The sequence below is a fragment of the Chiloscyllium punctatum genome, chromosome 3, assembly GCF_047496795.1.
Source record: "Chiloscyllium punctatum isolate Juve2018m chromosome 3, sChiPun1.3, whole genome shotgun sequence".
Lineage (NCBI taxonomy): Eukaryota > Metazoa > Chordata > Chondrichthyes > Orectolobiformes > Hemiscylliidae > Chiloscyllium > Chiloscyllium punctatum.
The window spans coordinates 100,652,993-100,670,719 of record NC_092741.1 but is presented as its reverse complement, the minus strand read 5'-3'; the positions used below and the strand labels follow the sequence as shown (position 1 = coordinate 100,670,719).

Here is a 17,727-nt window from a genome sequence, read left to right as displayed (position 1 = left end):
GTAAAATGCTTTCAAAAGTCCTGTAGTTATGAAAGTTGCCACCTAAAAAAAATCCAGTTATCCTTCGTTCTTTGTCTCCAAGAGAGAAAGAGTAGATTTACACCAATTTCTAGTTTTTTTGTGGTTCTGCTGACAACGCTGTTGGAGCAACTGAGAGAAAGCTGACAAACATTTTCTCTCATTATGTATACCTTGAGCAGTGAAGGATGGAAGAGTGGAAATTTCAAGGATATTTCTGAACAAGATATTATAGAAGTTCCATTTATCTGCTCTAGTAATTCAAATGTAAATGGTCCAACAGCATCATTTATAATACAGAAATTCACCCAATAATCTGGTTAAGTTCCTCTCTCCTTTCTATCAGTTTATGAACGTAGTTACTGCTACAATTGGGGATAATTTTTGAAAAGCAAATCAAAGTGTGACTCAATCATATTATTGTTAGATTAACCTGTAACATGGTAAATATGTGATAGCTGCTAAAGTCGGAGTGTAATATACAAAACTAGTATGTTGCATTCTATTCTAAAGAATATACTAGAGCAGAGAGATCTGGCCATTAAGGATGACAGGACAGTTGGAGAGGGCCATTATTAAAGCACAAAGTATCCTAAGCTTTATTAATAGAAGCATAGAGTAATGAACAAAAGTGGATTATCTTGGCACCTAACCTTTCATAGAATCTTGTTATGTGCACATTTCCTGTATGGCAAAGAGACTGCACTTTATAATTTATTGACTATGACAATTTCAGATGTCCATTTATGTAATAAGATACAATACGAATGTATCCTCATTGTTCCTTTACTGATCAAAATTCTCCCAAACATGAAATGGTTTGTGATATATTTAAAATAGATTTTGATGTATAATATGTGAATGATAATGCAATAATTACTTTTATTTCCATTGAGATGCCTTTCCAGTTGTACAGCTCATGGAACGTTGGCATCTTGCTATTTGATCAAGTTAAGTTTCTGTCAGAGCTGATGTGGACACCTTAGACAATAGTGGACATCAAAAAGACAATATCAATATATTTATTTAAACTCTTGAAATCATGTGGCAGGAGATGTGGAAGTGCTGGGATCTTCTGGAGTTCATGCTGCTGGTGCCAGGTTTGAAGGCCCAGCAGCACACCTCTTCAGATGCTGCAAGTTAGGAATTGGCCTCCACAGAGTGGTGTTACATTATAATGGAGGTCATGACCCAGAAAGCAAAGCTCGCTCCCCCATTTCACAGAAAGCAAACCCGGAGATACTGGTGGATATGTTGGTGGATAGGTCCTGCTGGCTGCTAAAGGAACCCATGTCACCAGACCAGCAGTGTGGACATAGATAGCAGCCCTGGTCAATGTAGGAATGGTCAGCAATTCTGGATAATTAATGATTTTCTGTGCTCCAAAAGAGTAAGTCCCACCATCTTCTTTCTGCTACTTCACACACAGGGCCATCACTCACTCTAACTGTACATGCCTTTCATCCAGCCTCATGGACTACAGCTCTCCCTATTGCATGGATTGTGTCATGTTCATCCAGCAGTTCTTACTCATGTCATCTTCCCAAATCATTAACCCTATCTCGCCCCTTCTCTCACTTCCAACACATCCCATCCACCAGGACACCCTATGCTGCCCTGTTATCTACCCTTGACCTCTTCATTTTGAACTGCTGTCATGACATAGACCACCTCAACCTGTACCCCCCCCATACTCCAACCTCCCATCCTCGCGATGCACAACCCTCCACTCCCTCCACCCCAACCCCAACTTCACCATCAAACCTGCAGGTAAGGGGAGGTGGGCAGTAGTAGTTTGGCACACCAATCTCTGCATCACTGAAGCCACTTGTCAACTCGTAGACACCTCCTCCTACAGCCCCTTGACCACGACCTCACCTTGCATCACCAAACCATCATGTCCCAGACCATCCACAATCTCAACACTTCCGTGGCTCTCCCATCCACAGCCTCCAACCTCATTGTCCGTGAACCCCGCACTGCCCGTTTCTACCTCCTACCAAAGATTCACAAACCTGACTTTCCCGGTCGACCCACAGCCTGCTCCTGTCCCACTGAACTTGACACCGTCCTGTCCTCCTTATTCCAGGAACTCCCTACCTACATTCGGGACACCACCCACGCTCTTCACCTCCTCAAAGATTTTTGTTTCCCCGGCCCCCATCGCCTCATCACCACCATGGACATCCAGTTCCTGTACACAACCATCCTCCACAATGAAGGCCTTCAAGCCCTCCCAACCAGTACCCTTCCACCAAAACCCTCATCCACCTGGCTGAACTGGTCCTCACCCTTAACAACTTCTATTTCCAATCCTCCCATTTCCTCCAAACCAAAGGTGTAGCCATGGGCATCCGCATGGGACCCAGCTAGGCCTACCTCTTCGTCGGGTACGTGGAACAATCCACCTTCTGCAGTTACATCGATGACTGCATTGGCGCTACCTCGTGCTCTCACGAGGAGGTAAAACAGTTCATCAACTTCACCAACACTTTTCACCCCAACCTCAAATTCACTTGGACCATCTTAGACACCTCCCTCCCCTTCCTGGACCTCTCCGTCTCCTTCTCAGGCAACTGACTTAAAATAGATATCTATGACAAACCCGCTGAATCCCACAGCTACCTGTACTATACCTCCTCCCACCCTAGTTCCTGTAGAAACACCACCCCTTATTCCGAATTCCTCTGTCTCCACCACATCTGTTCACCAGGATGACCAATTCCACCTTAGAAAATCCTAGATGGCCTCCTTCTTCCAAGACTGCAATTTCCTCTCCCACATGGTCGACGATGCCCTCCAGCACACCTCCTCCACTTCCCGCACCACCGCCCTTGAACCCCACCCTTCCTAATGAAACAAGGACAGAACCCCCCTGGTCTTCACCTTCCACCTCACCAACCCCCGCACACATCGTATAATCCTCCGCCACTTCCACCACCTACAAATGGACCCCACTACCAGAGATATATTTCCTTCCCCACCCCTATCAACATTCCGGAGAGACCATTCCCTTTGCAACTCCCTCGTCAGGTCCACGTCCCCCACCTGCCCACACCCCACTTCCGGCACCTTCCCCTTCCACCGCAGGAAGTGCAAAACCTGCATCCATATCACTCCCCTCACCTCTGTCCAAGGCCCCAAAGGATCCTTCCACATCTGACACAAATTTACTGTACCTCAACCGATGTCATCTTCTTTAGCCATTGCACCCGATGTGAACTTCTCTACAATTGGAGAGACAGGATGCCAACTTGTGGATCATTTCAGAGAACATCTCTGGAACCCCCACACCAACCAACCCCACCGCCCCATGATTGAACACTTCATCTCCCCTTCCCACTCCATCAAGGACATGCAGGTCCTGGGCCTCCTCCACCGCCAAACCCTAACTACCTGACGCCTGAAGGAAGAACATCTCATCTTCTGCCTTGGGACCCTGCAACCACACTGGATCAATGTGAATTTCAACAGTTTCCTCATTTCCTCTTCCCCAACATTATCCCAGTCCCCAGCATCCAACTTGGCATTGCCATCTTGACCTGTCCATTACCTTTCCTATCTATCTGCCCCACCCTCCTCTCCAACCTATCACCTTCGCCCTCACCTTCATCTACCTATTGCATTCTCAGTTACCTTCCCTCTAGCCCCACCCCCCTCCTGTTTATCTCCCAGCTCCCCGGCCCAAACGCCCCATTCTTGATGAAGGGCTTATGCTCGGAACGTTGATTCTCCTGCTCTTTGACCTGCTGTGTTTTTTCAACACTGAACTCTCGACAGTAACCCTTCCTGTCTTCTGTGCTTCCTACTCACTCACTGGGGGCACCTTACCTCCTCTTCTTCTCATGCATCACCACCAACTGATTTTCCAACTACCTCCACCATATTCAATCCATCCCTTCGTCTCATTGCAAGAAAAACTGGTCCACAGCCAGTGTTAGGTAAGGAGTAAATGTAGAGGTATGGGTGGGTTGCGCTTCGGCTGGTCGGTGCGGACTTGTTGGGCCGAAGGGCCTGTTTCCACGCTGTAATGTGATGTAATCTAATCTAATCTAATCACTGAGCCACTGGGCTGCCCTTCTGGCACAGATCACCAAGATTTGACATCCGTGGTCAAAAATAATTTGAACATTGCTGGAGTGGAAGCCTTTATTGTTGATAGACTCTGTAGATGAGTGACAGGGCACTCTCAAAGCAATATGTGTGTACCTGATCATGCTCAACTCCTGGGGGAAGGTAGTGATTCTGGAGAAATGGGTTGGAAGATGCCATATATGTCCCCAGTTGCTCCCTGGGACATCTAGTGGCATAAAGATTCAGGGCAGATGTGACTTTGACAATCATTAGGATGGGTTTGCCACCCAGTACTTTTGAGCAAAGGTCCTGCTCCAGCAGATGACACAGTTTGGTGATATGACTCAAGACATCCTTAATTGGTGCCTTCACTGACTATCAGAGAGTTGAAGAAAATAAAAATGAGACCTATAGTTCTTATCATTTACCTCTGCCCCTTTGGTGGCTTTTTGCCAACTACTTTGTCCTCTGGAGACTTTGCAGCAGCTGCTGAAGGGTTCTGTACTTGATATCTTGGTGACAAAGCTGTAATTGCTGTCTCTTTATACTTTGACGTTGAATTTGAAGGTAGGCCACAAGGATTCCAGCCACAGTGATGTCCATATCAAATGTATAAACAGATAATTTGTGCAAAGATTATAAAGAAAACACTATTCTATTAATTGTACTTCTGAGTCCTCACATCCATCACATTGATCCTCATGTTATGCCCTCACACACTGTGGTGTGGTGTGGAGGCTTCACAAGGAGGTACATGTCATGCCTAAATAAAGAGGGATGTAACTTTATCTAAATAAATTCTGCACAACCAAAATGTTCATGTTACATTGCAAGAATGGAATTCCATCATTAGGCTAAATGGTAGGCTCCTCATCAAAGCCTCACAGTGCCAGGGACCCAGGTTCAATTCCAACCTTGGGCAACTATCTGTGTGGAGTTAACGCATTCTCCCTATGTCTATGTGCTGCAGTTTCCTCTGGGTGCTCTGGTTCCCTCCCACAGTCCAAAGATGTGCAGGTTAGGTGAATTGTACCATTAGGTGAATGGGACATTAGTGTTCAGGGATTTATAGGCTAGGTGCATTCGGGGAAATGTAGAGTAATAGATGTAGGGGAATGGGTCTGAGTGGGATACACTTTGGAGGGTCAGTGTGGACTTGTTGGGTCAAATAGCCAGTAGGGATTCTATGAAATCCTGGGAGTTGTCATGCCTCTTAAATGGTAGAACCCCCAGAGTTTCCTGTTTCCTTCCAAAGTCCACAGGTCATATAGGAATAGCGGTGGGAGGGAAGATGACATGAGTAAGAACTGTTGGATGAACATGATGCAATCCATCCAACATCTGTCAAATCCTAAAGACAAGGTTTTAATGGCTTACTACTTAGGTTAGATTTTGCAGCATAGTCCAAGAAGGGTTATGCCACAGCAAAAATATTATCTATCTTCCAGATTTTTGCTATTTGAGGGCCAGTCCTCACAGATCAAGCTTTCTAGTTTTTTAGCTGTAGTGGTCAGAAGCTGATTGGGTCCTAGAAGAGTTGGACCTTCAGTAAAATGATTCCTAGCTGCTACATTGTCTGAAATCTCTCTTGATGTTGTTTCCTCCTGGACTGGAAAATTGCCTGTAAAAATGTGTGTCCGATTTTATCTTTTTGCCAAGTGTTATGTTTATGGGATATTACTGTATTGTAACAATTAGTTAGTAATAGGAAATATTATTCAGTTATGTTTTCCAATGGTTAAGTTATTCCAAATTCCTCTTTCTTTTGTATTTTAACTATAGTGTTTAAATAAATTGTATTTTGCTTAACGTCGAGTATTGAGGTCATGTTGCGGCAGTATAAGACATTGGTTAGGTGACTATTGGAATACTGTGTGCAGTTCTGGTCCCCCTGCTATAGGAAAGATGTTGTGAAACTTAAAAACGTTCAGAAATGATTTACAAGGATGTTGCCAGAGATGTAGGGTTTGAGCTACAGGGAGAGGCTGATTAGATGGGGGTTATTTCCCTGGGGTGTCGAGGCTGAGGGGTGACCTTATATTGAAGTTTATAAAATCATGAGGGGCATGGATAGGGTAAATAGACAAGGCCATTTCCCTGGGCTGGGGGAATTCAAAACAAGAAGGCATAGGTTTAAGGTGAGGGGAAAAAAATTTAATACGGATCTAAGGGGCAACTTTTCCACGCAGAGGGTGGTGCGTAGATGGAATGAGCTGCCAGAAGAAGTGGTGGAGGCTGGTATAACTACAACATTTAAAAGGCACCTGGATGGATACATGAAAAGGAAGAGTTTAGAGGGATATGGGCCAAATGCTGGCGAATGAGATATTTATATAAGATATTTGGTCGGTATGGACGAGTTGGACTGACATGTCTGTTTCCGTGCTGTATATCTCTGTGACTCAATTATTGCACACAATATAGTGATCACGTCTGCTTAATGCACTCATTATTAATTGAAATCTTGGACAATGAATGACCTGCCAATGAAATGCAAATTTAATCCAGGTTGGTGGCAATACTGAATCACTGCAGTCATGATTATTATAATTGCTATTTGAGGGAAACGTTTTGCTCTGACCCCAAAGGACAGTAACTTATTCTGCCCTGTTAAAGGTAAGGTCAGTTATGTTATGTGGTTATTGTGCAGTTGATGTTTGATCCAAGATGTCAAGTCTCCAACTTGCTGTTCCTGTGAGTTGCAGATGCTGCCTAAGATGTAAGGGGCGGTGCCCCTAATTCATTATGCCCTCTTTTGTGTTGCTGTCCCTGTGACCCTGATGAACCTTCAATCTCCCCCATTTCTGTACAGCCCCTTTCTACAACCACTAATGTTCCCACATTTGCACCAGAGTCCATGAATTTGCAAAATGTTATGCCATTAGCTTGTGAGCTCTTCACCATCTCCCCACCCCACGCTAGGAGCTCCCAGCCCCCTCCTGTGGTCTATGAGATCCCACCTTCATATTTAGAATTGTTCTCTTTCACTGCATTTCATTCAGCAACCTAGTGCAATGAAACCCACCCTGACACTTGAGTTGCCTGCTTTCCCCAGGACACCATTGAATGCCCTGATTGTCCTTCTGACTATCATTGAGCAAACCCCCAGGACTGACAGTGCCCACACCCCTGCCCTAACTCTCCTGAATCTCCAGACTGACTTGGCAAGATAGCCCTGGTTGAGCACGTTCGGCACATTTAGTCCCTGAACAGATCATAGAATCATAGAATCCCTACGGTGTCGAAATAGGCCATTTGGCCCAACAAGTCTACACTTGCCCTCCGAAGAGTATCCCATCCAGACCCACTTCTCAACAGTATTTTGACTGATGTACCTGTATGAACTTGACCTGCAGGACTGATTGTGGTGCAATGCCCAGACTGCTAGGACATGGATGCACTGACCAGGCTACCCCCCCAGACTGAAATCCAACATGCACCTTGACTGACTGTGAAGATACCCCTTGACTTTACTATGGACTGGTCCTCCTTTGACTTCACACATGGCCATTTGGTTGAAACACATATAGTATTCTTATCACGTGAAGTACTGGCACATGTTGAATGCGTTACCTTGATTTAATGTGTCCCTGTGCACAAAGTGACCTGGCAGAAGGATGGAAGATGTAGGTGTTCTTAAGCTCCAAAGTATCAAAGGGCCAAAAACATTATGCGAGTTGGTCCAAAGGCAACTATAATGATGTTGATGAGGTTTGTTGGTTTCCTGTGCTGCCGACTTATATAATTACATTTACCTGTCATTTTAGGTTTGATATTTTCTGTTTTCGGATCATTGACACATTATTTGGGTAAGCAGGGTAGTGTTTTCAATGATCAATGCTTGCTTATGCACAATAAGCAAGGGAAGAAATAATCTGCACAGGGATATGATTTTAAGGTTTAAAAATCATCCAACATGGCCATTGGATACATTCAACCAAACAGCACAAAAATGTTCCGTTTTGAGATATTATGTAACAAGAATATAGATGTAAAGTTGCATCTGAATTGTATAATGGAAATGATAGCCAAGCAATTGAGAGCAATGGGCAGAACAGTGCTTGTGCTATAAGCTTGCATGGTATTAACATAGCTACATCATTGATCTGTGGAATGATGTTGAAGAGAAAAGTGTCCACTGATTTTCTATAGTCTCACATAAAGAAATGATTCTGACGTTAACAGTTCTCCAGAACCTGATGTTTTACATCCTTTTGTTCTAAGAGATTGCTGCAGAGATAGTCAATACACTGCTCATGATTTCAAACTTGCATCGAATGTAAAATGGCCTCAGCATATTGCAACATAGCAAATGTAAAACTGCTATTGAAGAAAGGATGGAGAATAAAGATGTGGAACTACAAATTTCTCTCCCTAAGAGCATTTTGGGTCAACCCATAGCATATGGACTGTAGAGGTTCAAGAAGGCAGCTCAGCACCAGCTTCTCAGGGGCAATAAATGCTGAAAATGAATTAATTTTTTAGAAAAGTTAATCTGGTTTTAGTATTTGGAATATCAATCTCTAATATTAAGGAAACCTTAATAATGCATTGAGAGATTCACAGTATGATCAGAGTCAAAATGGATTTATGACAAGGAAATTGTGTTTGGCAAATTTATTAAAGATATTTGAGGATGTAACTAGTAGGGAGACAAATGGGATCCACTAGATATAATTGATAAGATGCCACATTGAAGGTTAGTATCTAAAATAAAAGCTCACGCAATTGGAGATAATATAGTAACATGCATAGCCGATTAGTTAATCAACAGGAAGCAGAGAGTAGGGAGAAAGAGGGCATTTTCAACTCAGCAGGCTGTGACTAGTGGAAAATAACAAGGACCAATCCAGGCATCTCAGCTATTTATAGTCCATATTAATCACTTAGACAAAGACCTCTAGGGCAATGCATCCAAGGTTTCTGTCAATACAAAACTAAGTGGAAATGTAAGCTGTGAGGAGAATACGAACAGGTGACCAAGGGATATAGATAACTTGGGTAAGAAGACAGCAAATGGATGATAATATAGGGAATGTTTTTCTCTTTGTGAGTGAGAATAGAAAATTAAAATATTTTTAAAAGGCTTGAAACTTTGAAATGTTAATGCTCAGTAAGACTTGGATGTACTTTTATAAGAAATATATAAAGACCATAAGACCTTGAGAAATAGAAACAGGAGTGGGCCGTTCAGCCCTTTGAGCATACTCTGCTTTTGAATAGGATCATAATCGATCATTCTTGAGTGTGGCATCAAGAACCCCGAGCAAAATTGGAATCAATGTCTACCTGAGGCAAACTCTCCACTAATTGGAATTATACCTGGCAGATAGGAACATGGTCTTGGTCTTTGGAGGTCAGTGATCTCTGCTTTATGAGACTTTTGGAGGAGCTTTTCAGAGTAATGTCCTCTACAAAACCATCTTCAGCTGCTTCATCAACGACTGTTCCTCCATCACAAGGTCAGAAATGGGATTGTTGACTGCACAATGTTCAGCACTATATACAACTCCTCAGATACTGAAGCAGTCCATGTTCAAATGCAACAAGATCTGAACAATATCCAGGCTTGGGCTGGCAAGTAACATTCAAACTACATAAATGCTAGATTATGACCATCACCAATAAGAGACATTCTAACTACTACCTCTTGACATGCAATGGTCTTACCATCACTGAATCCCCCATTATCAACATCCATTGACCAGAAACTCAACTGTTCGAGACACATAAACACAATGGCTACAGGAGCAGGTCAGAGGCTCGGAATACTGTGGCAAGTAACTCACTTCTTGTTTCCCAAAGTCTGTCCACCATCTACAAGACACAAGTCAGGAGTGTGATGGAATACTCTCCATTTGTCTGGATGGATGCAGCTCCAACAACACTCAAGAAGCTTGACACCATCCAGGACAAAGCAGCCTGCTTAATTGGCACTCCTTCCACCACCAATGCTCAGTAGCAGCAGTTTGTACTGTCTACATGATGTGCTGCAGAAATTCACCAAAGATCCTCAGACAGCACCTTCCAACCCGCAACCACTTCCATCTGAAAGGTCAAGGGCAGCAGATACATGAAAACACCACCACCTTTACGTTCCCCTCTAAGCCACTCATCATCCTGAATTGGAAATATATCACCACTCTTTCACTGTTGCTGGGTCAAAATCCTGGAATTACCTCCCTAATGGCATTGCATGTCAACGCACAGCAAGTGAATTGCAGCTGTTCAAGAAGGCAGCTCATCATCACCTTCTCAAGGGCTACTGGGACAGGCAATATATGCCGGTCAGTCAGCGATGCCCACGTCCCACAAGCAAATAAAAAAGGTCAGTCAATTAATCACTTAATACCAGCACAGATTCATTTGTTCTGGTAAAATTGGCCAGGACAGGACCTCATTGGCAAACTGGCCTAAAACTTTTATTTTCATAATTTTCTAGTAATCTCACCTCGAAAGACCTGGGAACGTTCAACTCAGTGTGTTTGGAAATGCCACAGCCTAATTCATTTATTGCATTCAATTAAATGGAATACACAGCATAGAACATAAACAGAAATTGCTGGAGAAACTCAACAAGTCTATCAATATCTGTGGAGAGAAAATAAAGTTAACATTTCTAGTCTAGTGACCCATCTTCAGAACAGCATAGAAGCTCTATTTGGCTCAATCAGTCCATGTTGGCTTCCTTTCAACATTGTAATCAGATATTTTTGCGATTTCATTGGTTGCTTCCTTTCAATAGTTGAACAGGATTGGAATCTTCATTCACACCTGCTTTGTGCTCAAGGTCCTTGAGTCACTGATTAAATTACATAAAATCTGAAGATCTATTTACTGGATTTTCCTAATAGTACAAATAAATGTTTTACTAACTGCTAAAAGCAATTTTTAAATCGTTAAAATAACAATTTTTAAATAACAAAAGCATTCTGAATAGAATCACTGTCAGTTGTGTTTCGAATACTTAAAAATCTAAATCATCGTCATCGAACTCGTTGTTACCAAGCTTCTTTGATCTGTTTCTCAGAGAAGCATTTTGATCTGCATCCAGATTTGAAGCGTTGCCTGAATCTTTCTCATCTTCAGCTGTTTCCGGACTTGTGCAAATACTTTTTGTATTTTCATCTGATGAACTTTCTGGGTACATTTGATGAGAGGATTTGTTTCCTGGACTGTTTGAGCTGCTACTTGTAGCTTCCTTAGTGTAAGCCAGAATATTATCACTCACATTGTCCTCCTTTACAGAATCTTCTGGTACTCCACTGCCAGAATGCTGTGGGCAATTAATAACAGCTAAGGAATCATTCTGTTCCAGAGGTACTTTTGAATTCATGACAACTAATACCCTTTCATTTGGGTTTTTAATAACATTAGATTTTACAAACTCATCAGAACTTTCTGAGACATCATTATCCAAATTCTCCACAATGTCTTTTATATCAGTTTCTGACATCTTGTACTCGTGTTGACTGTCAATAGAATGTGATTCTTCTAATCTGTTATTTTTCACCTCAGGCTCTGAATTGTTGCTTGACATATTATTTTCGACATCCTGTTCCCCACTTTGCACAGTTGCAGTACTAGCCATTTCATTATTGTATTCTGTGTAATTGGTTTCATACACAATAAATTCAGAGTCTTCTTTGTCATTTTTGTGTTCATTTTCATATTTATAAACATCACTTTCTTGATCTTTACTGCATTCCAGAACGCCTCCTGATACTATATTTAATGAGTCTCCACCTCCTTCACTTTTACATTCAATATAACTTGGGCATTTATTTATTTGTTTGCTCATCTGATCATTTTCTTTCAATTTCAAACCAACTACATGATTACCACTTCGCACTTTCTCCTCAGCTTGATCCAAAGTTATATCTAAATTGTAATTGTCACATTCATTATTCAAAACCACATTTTCTTGATTCATGGGCATTGGTTCAACATGTTGAATTGCATGTTCTGTTTTGTTTTGAACATGATGCATGGATTCACTCTCAGCACAATCATGCTTACTAAGTTCCCTATCCAATAATTGCTCAGAGCAATCTGTGTCAGAGATATGTTCCTTTACTTGCTTATTCATTTTTATCCTAAGGATCTCTCTCAGGTCAAAGTATTTAATAACAGGAATACTTGTATGCATTGGATTTGTTGCACATTTTGCAGCCTTATTTTTCTCTGAACAGGAATCACAAGGACAGAATTTATCAATGTTAAATTGTTCATCTGCATTAGTATTGTCACCTAACATTTCACCAAAAGTCAACACCTCATCACTTATTAAAGATGAAATATCTTTTGTGCTACATTGTTGCTCTGCTTCCTTAGACTGCGGAGAAAACATTTGCATTTTATGCATAGCCTTTAGTCGCTTATATCTTTGTTCTTTTTGTTCAGATGATTCACATCTACGTGGTTTATTTGGAGGTGATGGCTTGATTTGTCCAGCTCTACATTGGACCTTCCTTAGTTCTCTTTCAATGCTTCCTCGGATTCTCTTGCTAACATCTTCTCTTAGCTCTTCAATCATCTGATCTAGTCTATCATCTACTTCTAAATTCCATTTAATTTTAAATTCATTCATTGCATCCATATAATCTGTAATAAACTGTTTCTCCATTTTTTTCAGCAGTTTCTGCAACCAGGCTGGATCAGGATTAAATGATTTCCTTTGTGTCGGTTCAGGTTCTTGGTCTATGACAGCTTGTGTTCCACAATTGTGATGTATTATTTGCTGTGATGACTTTATTATTCCAGCATTCTCACATTTTTCTATTATCTTTTCATGAACATGTTGCTTTTCCTCAAAGTTACCTTCATCCACATTTTCATTATGGTCTTGTGCCTTAGTCAGATGAACATTTTTTTCCAAGTCACAGCTGGCTCCAGCGGATGGTTCCATTCCCTCTATGGCTGAAGCAGGTTGCTTTTTGGTGTCTTGATTTGTATCCTCGGGGCTTTGTCGACTGTTGTTGCATATATTTTCATCCAAGTCCTCATCATTATCACTTTGTTCCCCACTGTTCCACTGAACACGACAAGCTATGTCTGGAGTGACTGGACTGGATGGTGCAACATCTGAATGTGTTAGTCTTGAGTTTCTTGAAAGGGATCTTTCTTCAATGCTATTATTATCCTCTGACTTGGTCTTTGCATTCCTGGATTTTCTTAAATTTGGTTTCTTACAGGAAGCATTAGTCTTTGTTGAATCTACAGATGATATTGAGTATTCTTTAGTTTTATCATTCTGCTTATTACATATCTCAGAAGTTTCATCAACTGAGCTTTTCATTAAAGAAAGTTGATTTTGATTTGTTACATTGTTTTTCTTGTTGGTATGGGCATTTAAATACAAGTCACATTTCTTTTTCTCTATTACTTGAGAGACATCTATTGCTCCAGCCATGCTACCATCTCCTGACCCCCCAGATCCACTATTGATATCCACTCCAGAGGAAGACATTGGGGTGATATTATCATCTGCTGAAGTATGTCCTTTAAATGTTTTGGCATGTTTTTCTGCAGTTTGTGAAAATTTTCCCTCACATTCTTTCATGATATCAGTAAACCAGAGTGGCTTTAGGATACTTAGAAGTTCTTTTTGTGCAGAATTGTTTGTATCATTTAATTTGTTTTTATGATTTGAGGATTCTTTGTCAAAAAATTGCAAACTGGCAAGGCATCGCAACAGGGACTTTGCTGAATGGCTTAGATTTCTTTCAAATGTACGGTTTAAACTTGGCAGACTGCTTGATCTCTCCAATTTTATTCTCTGTCTAGAAGAAAGAAGACCTTTTATAGTCTCAACGGGAGAATGCATGTTGTATAGCAAAATGTTCTCATGCAGCTGATTGCTCATGTCTGGCACAGAACAGGAAAAGTTCATTGGCTTTGACTGTAAAACATCCAGCTCTTTGACCATCTCTTGACTGGAACTTTTATCTTCTGATACTTGCCTTGCAGTATTTTCCAACCATACCATTGTCAAATCATTTATCTCTTTTGATTTCTGATCATTCTTCTCTTTTGATTTCTGATCATTTACAGTTGTTTCAAGTCCATATGGTTTCTCTTCTAATATTGTTATTGCCTCTGTGTCACTTTTTGGCTCTTCTGGCATCACTTCTATTGCAGATTTTTCACACTTGTCTTGGAATTCCTCTGTGTTGTCATATTTCATGAGCATGTTTTCAGATGGAATTTTTTTCAGCCATTCATGAACAATATCTTCAAATGATGCATTTGGGAGTACGGTGGGTATAAGACCATGCTTTTCATAGCTGAGTGCACTAGGACGAGTGGAATTTTTATTCTTATTCTTTTTTTTATTATTTTTATCCTTACATTTTCCATTACTATTCACTTCTGCACTGTTTCTGTCACTGTCACTATTTACTTTGTGAGGTTTATTAGTGGTGCTTTTTTCACTTGGATTGGATGTTGAGGTTGTTAGCCTAGATGAAGGAGGTTTTTGACTTGAAACTTTATCAATAGTTGTACTGCTTTTAGTCTTGAGTGCAGGATCCAATAATATTTGTTTGGTAGTTTTACCACAAACATTTCCCCTTTGTGCAAATGACAGGGGCATGTTCTCAACAGAAGCACTTTCTGTGACTGAAGTTGTTTCAGTTATTTTAACATCATCTACTTTACAAGAGAAACATTCTACCTCTGTTACCTTTGATAATTTTGAAATTTCAGTTTGATGCAGTTCATTTTCAATATGATTTTGTTTTTGATTTTCAGCTGCAGTATTTTCTCTAGATGCTTTAGAAAGGATAGATGGATTGCTGCAGGTTGTTTCACATCTCTCATGCTCCATTTTTGTGTTGGTTTCCAGTTGTAAAACTTCTGAAAAACCTGAGGAATATAAAATTGTTATTTTCTCCTCATTGTTTGTTTTTCCTTCTACACCAGGTTCTAAATCTGGAATAGAATTATTAGAGACAGATGTAGAAGGCCTGCACTCATTTTCTGATTTGGCCCTTTTACTCCAACTTGTACTGCTGGAACTGCAGGGATTTAATGAATCAGAGTTTGATGATATTTTATTTTTGTTAATTGTGTTTGTCTGAATAATTTCTGTATGGTCGCTCAATGACGATTGTTTGGAGTGAGTGGAAACAGTTGGCTGATATTTTGGTTTCACTTCATTCAATTCACTCAAGTTTTCTGAACATGATGCATTGCTGTCTTTATCTGAAGTGAGTGATGGTGACTTCTTTTGTTCTGTTGAGGATGTTGATGACCAGGAGAGAACAGAATTTGAGTGAGCTTCATCTGTATTCATATTTTTTGAATACTCATTGCTCCTTTTGGAAGATGAGTAATTTGTGTTACTAACTGATATTCCATGCGTGCCATTATTTTGGATATGAAGATTATGACTAGTACCCTGGATTTCAGAAAAAGACTGTCTTTCTGATACATTCAAGTCAGTTTTGGATTTGCCTGCATATAATGAAATATCATTATCTGACTTATTGTCTTTACATATTTCTCCATTTGTATTTTTACCATTGTGGAGAGAGCCATTGGACACAACTTTGACTCCTTCAGTATATCCAGCATTCCTCATGGTCTTTACTTTCCCATTGAATTCACTGGAGCAACTTAATGCAGTGCTTGAACATAAATGGTTCAATGTAGTTGATTCTTCACAGTCATCAACTGGATGTTTTGAACATCTTGAAGATACATTCTGATCTCTTCCTTCTGTATTATCCTGGCCTTCAGTATTTTTGTTACATTTTAAGCAATGAAATGCTTCAGACACATTATTTTCATTCCTATCAGTTGCTGCTCTACTATCAACTTCTTCTAAATCAATTGAAGCCTCCTCTGAGTTGATGCATGATGTTGCTGGATCAACATTTTCTGATACATCCATGTTTTTGACTGCAACCTTCCTTTTTGCAGAAACTGTGGAACTGTTTGGTGAAATACAAGAAATCGGTCCATCGTGTGAGTTTTGGTGACTAATGTTTGTAGAACAACATGATGAAACATGATGGCTGCTGGCACTATGATTTCTGGAAATAGATGCTCTACCTTTGCAATATCCTTCAGTTTTAGAATCAAATGTGCAGCTTCCAGTTTGGCTACTGCAGTGACTAACAGAACAATATTCTACTCCTCTGTTTCCATTTTCCATTGTCTTCAATTCATTTTTGACCTGCTGTAAAAGGTGTTTTGAATATTCCTCACTAGATATTGTCTGTATGCTTTCAGTTGATTTACTCTGGTAGATAATTTCATGGTAAGGTGATGAACTTGACAAAGAAGAATGTGTGGCTGTGCTTTTTATCAAGTTTTCTTCTCTAATTTGACCATCATACATAGGATTTTTCCAAATATCATACCCCTGACCACATTTGCAACAGTTCTCACAATGGCTTTCTTCAGGTTCAATTCCATTGCACTTTGAAGCATAAAAATCATCAGTATTGCTTGGATGAAATGATTCATCAAAATCATTGTCAGCATTTATTTCCTCAACCTGTTCTGTGGCACATAAAAGTTCATTACTACTTTTCCGTCTTAAACTGGACCTCCTGATCTGTGTTGACCACTGAAGTGTCTCACGATTGAGCAAACGAAAACGAACCTTCATTTCCACTGAAAGACTTCCATCCTTGTTCACACGTACTTTTTTCTCAATGTCATCATCTATCATGGAATCATTAAGTTCTCCTTTTTTGTGCGGCAGCGAGTTTACAACTGAAGCACGACCACTGTTGCTTGATGACATGAGCAAGCCATTAGTACAGGATTTATCTGGTGATAATGAATGTCTGGATGATCTGGAAGGTGATCTGGGATGTATTACACTTTTCTTGGCTTCTAATCCAAAATTAACTATAAAATATGGAATGATATTTCAATGGAACAATCGAATAATTCCAGGAGTACCATGGAGGAAATAGGTTTACCAAGCAAAATTTAATGTAGCAAAGGAAGAGAAAAAGAAAATAAGGAGAGAAAGTATATTTAGTTTTAGAAAAAAACCATAATTAACTTTCATGATATCTAAATTTTATATGACATAATAATTGTAAGTATATTGTAAAGTTAAGCAAGGACAACATAGCAGATAGGGGTCATGAAATTGTGTTACCAGTGCTATAGAAAAGCCTTAATGGCACTGTTTGCTCTTCATAGAACCATACGTACAGAAGAGATACTTTGATCCATTGATCCAAATAAACTATGATTGACTATTGTCCCAGTTTCCACACTGGGCCCATAGCCTTGGATGATCATCCAAGTACGTTTTAAAGATTATGAGGTTTTCAGCTTCAATTAACCTTCCAGGCAGTGCATTCCAGATCCCCACCACCCTCTGGGTGAAAAATATTTTGTCAATCCCCTTTAAAAATACTGCTTTTCACTTTAAAATTGTGCTCCCTTGTTATTGAGCCTTCAACTAAGGGGAACAGCTGCTTTCTATTCATTCTGTCCATGCCCTTCATAATCTTATACACCTCTATCAGGACCCCTTAACCTTCTCTGCTAAAGTAACCAAGGTTTATCCAGTCTCCCTTCATAACTGAAATGCATCCCCTGCAATCCCTCCAGTGCAAGCACATCCTTCCTGTTATGTGATGACCAGACTGCTCACAGTACTCC

At 40.5% G+C, this 17,727-nt stretch overlaps 1 protein-coding gene across 1 annotated transcript in view; it reads right to left on the bottom strand.

Moving 5' to 3' along the window:
* Positions 1-613: 613 nt before the first annotated feature.
* rp1l1a (rp1 like 1a) overlaps positions 614-17,727 on the bottom strand; it is a 29,647-nt gene continuing 12,533 nt past the window's right edge. Inside the window, exon 4 of the mRNA XM_072557533.1 lies at positions 614-16,956. Coding sequence (XP_072413634.1) covers positions 11,060-16,956 — 5,897 coding nt within the window. The 3' untranslated portion in view covers positions 614-11,059. The remainder of the gene's footprint in view (positions 16,957-17,727) is intronic.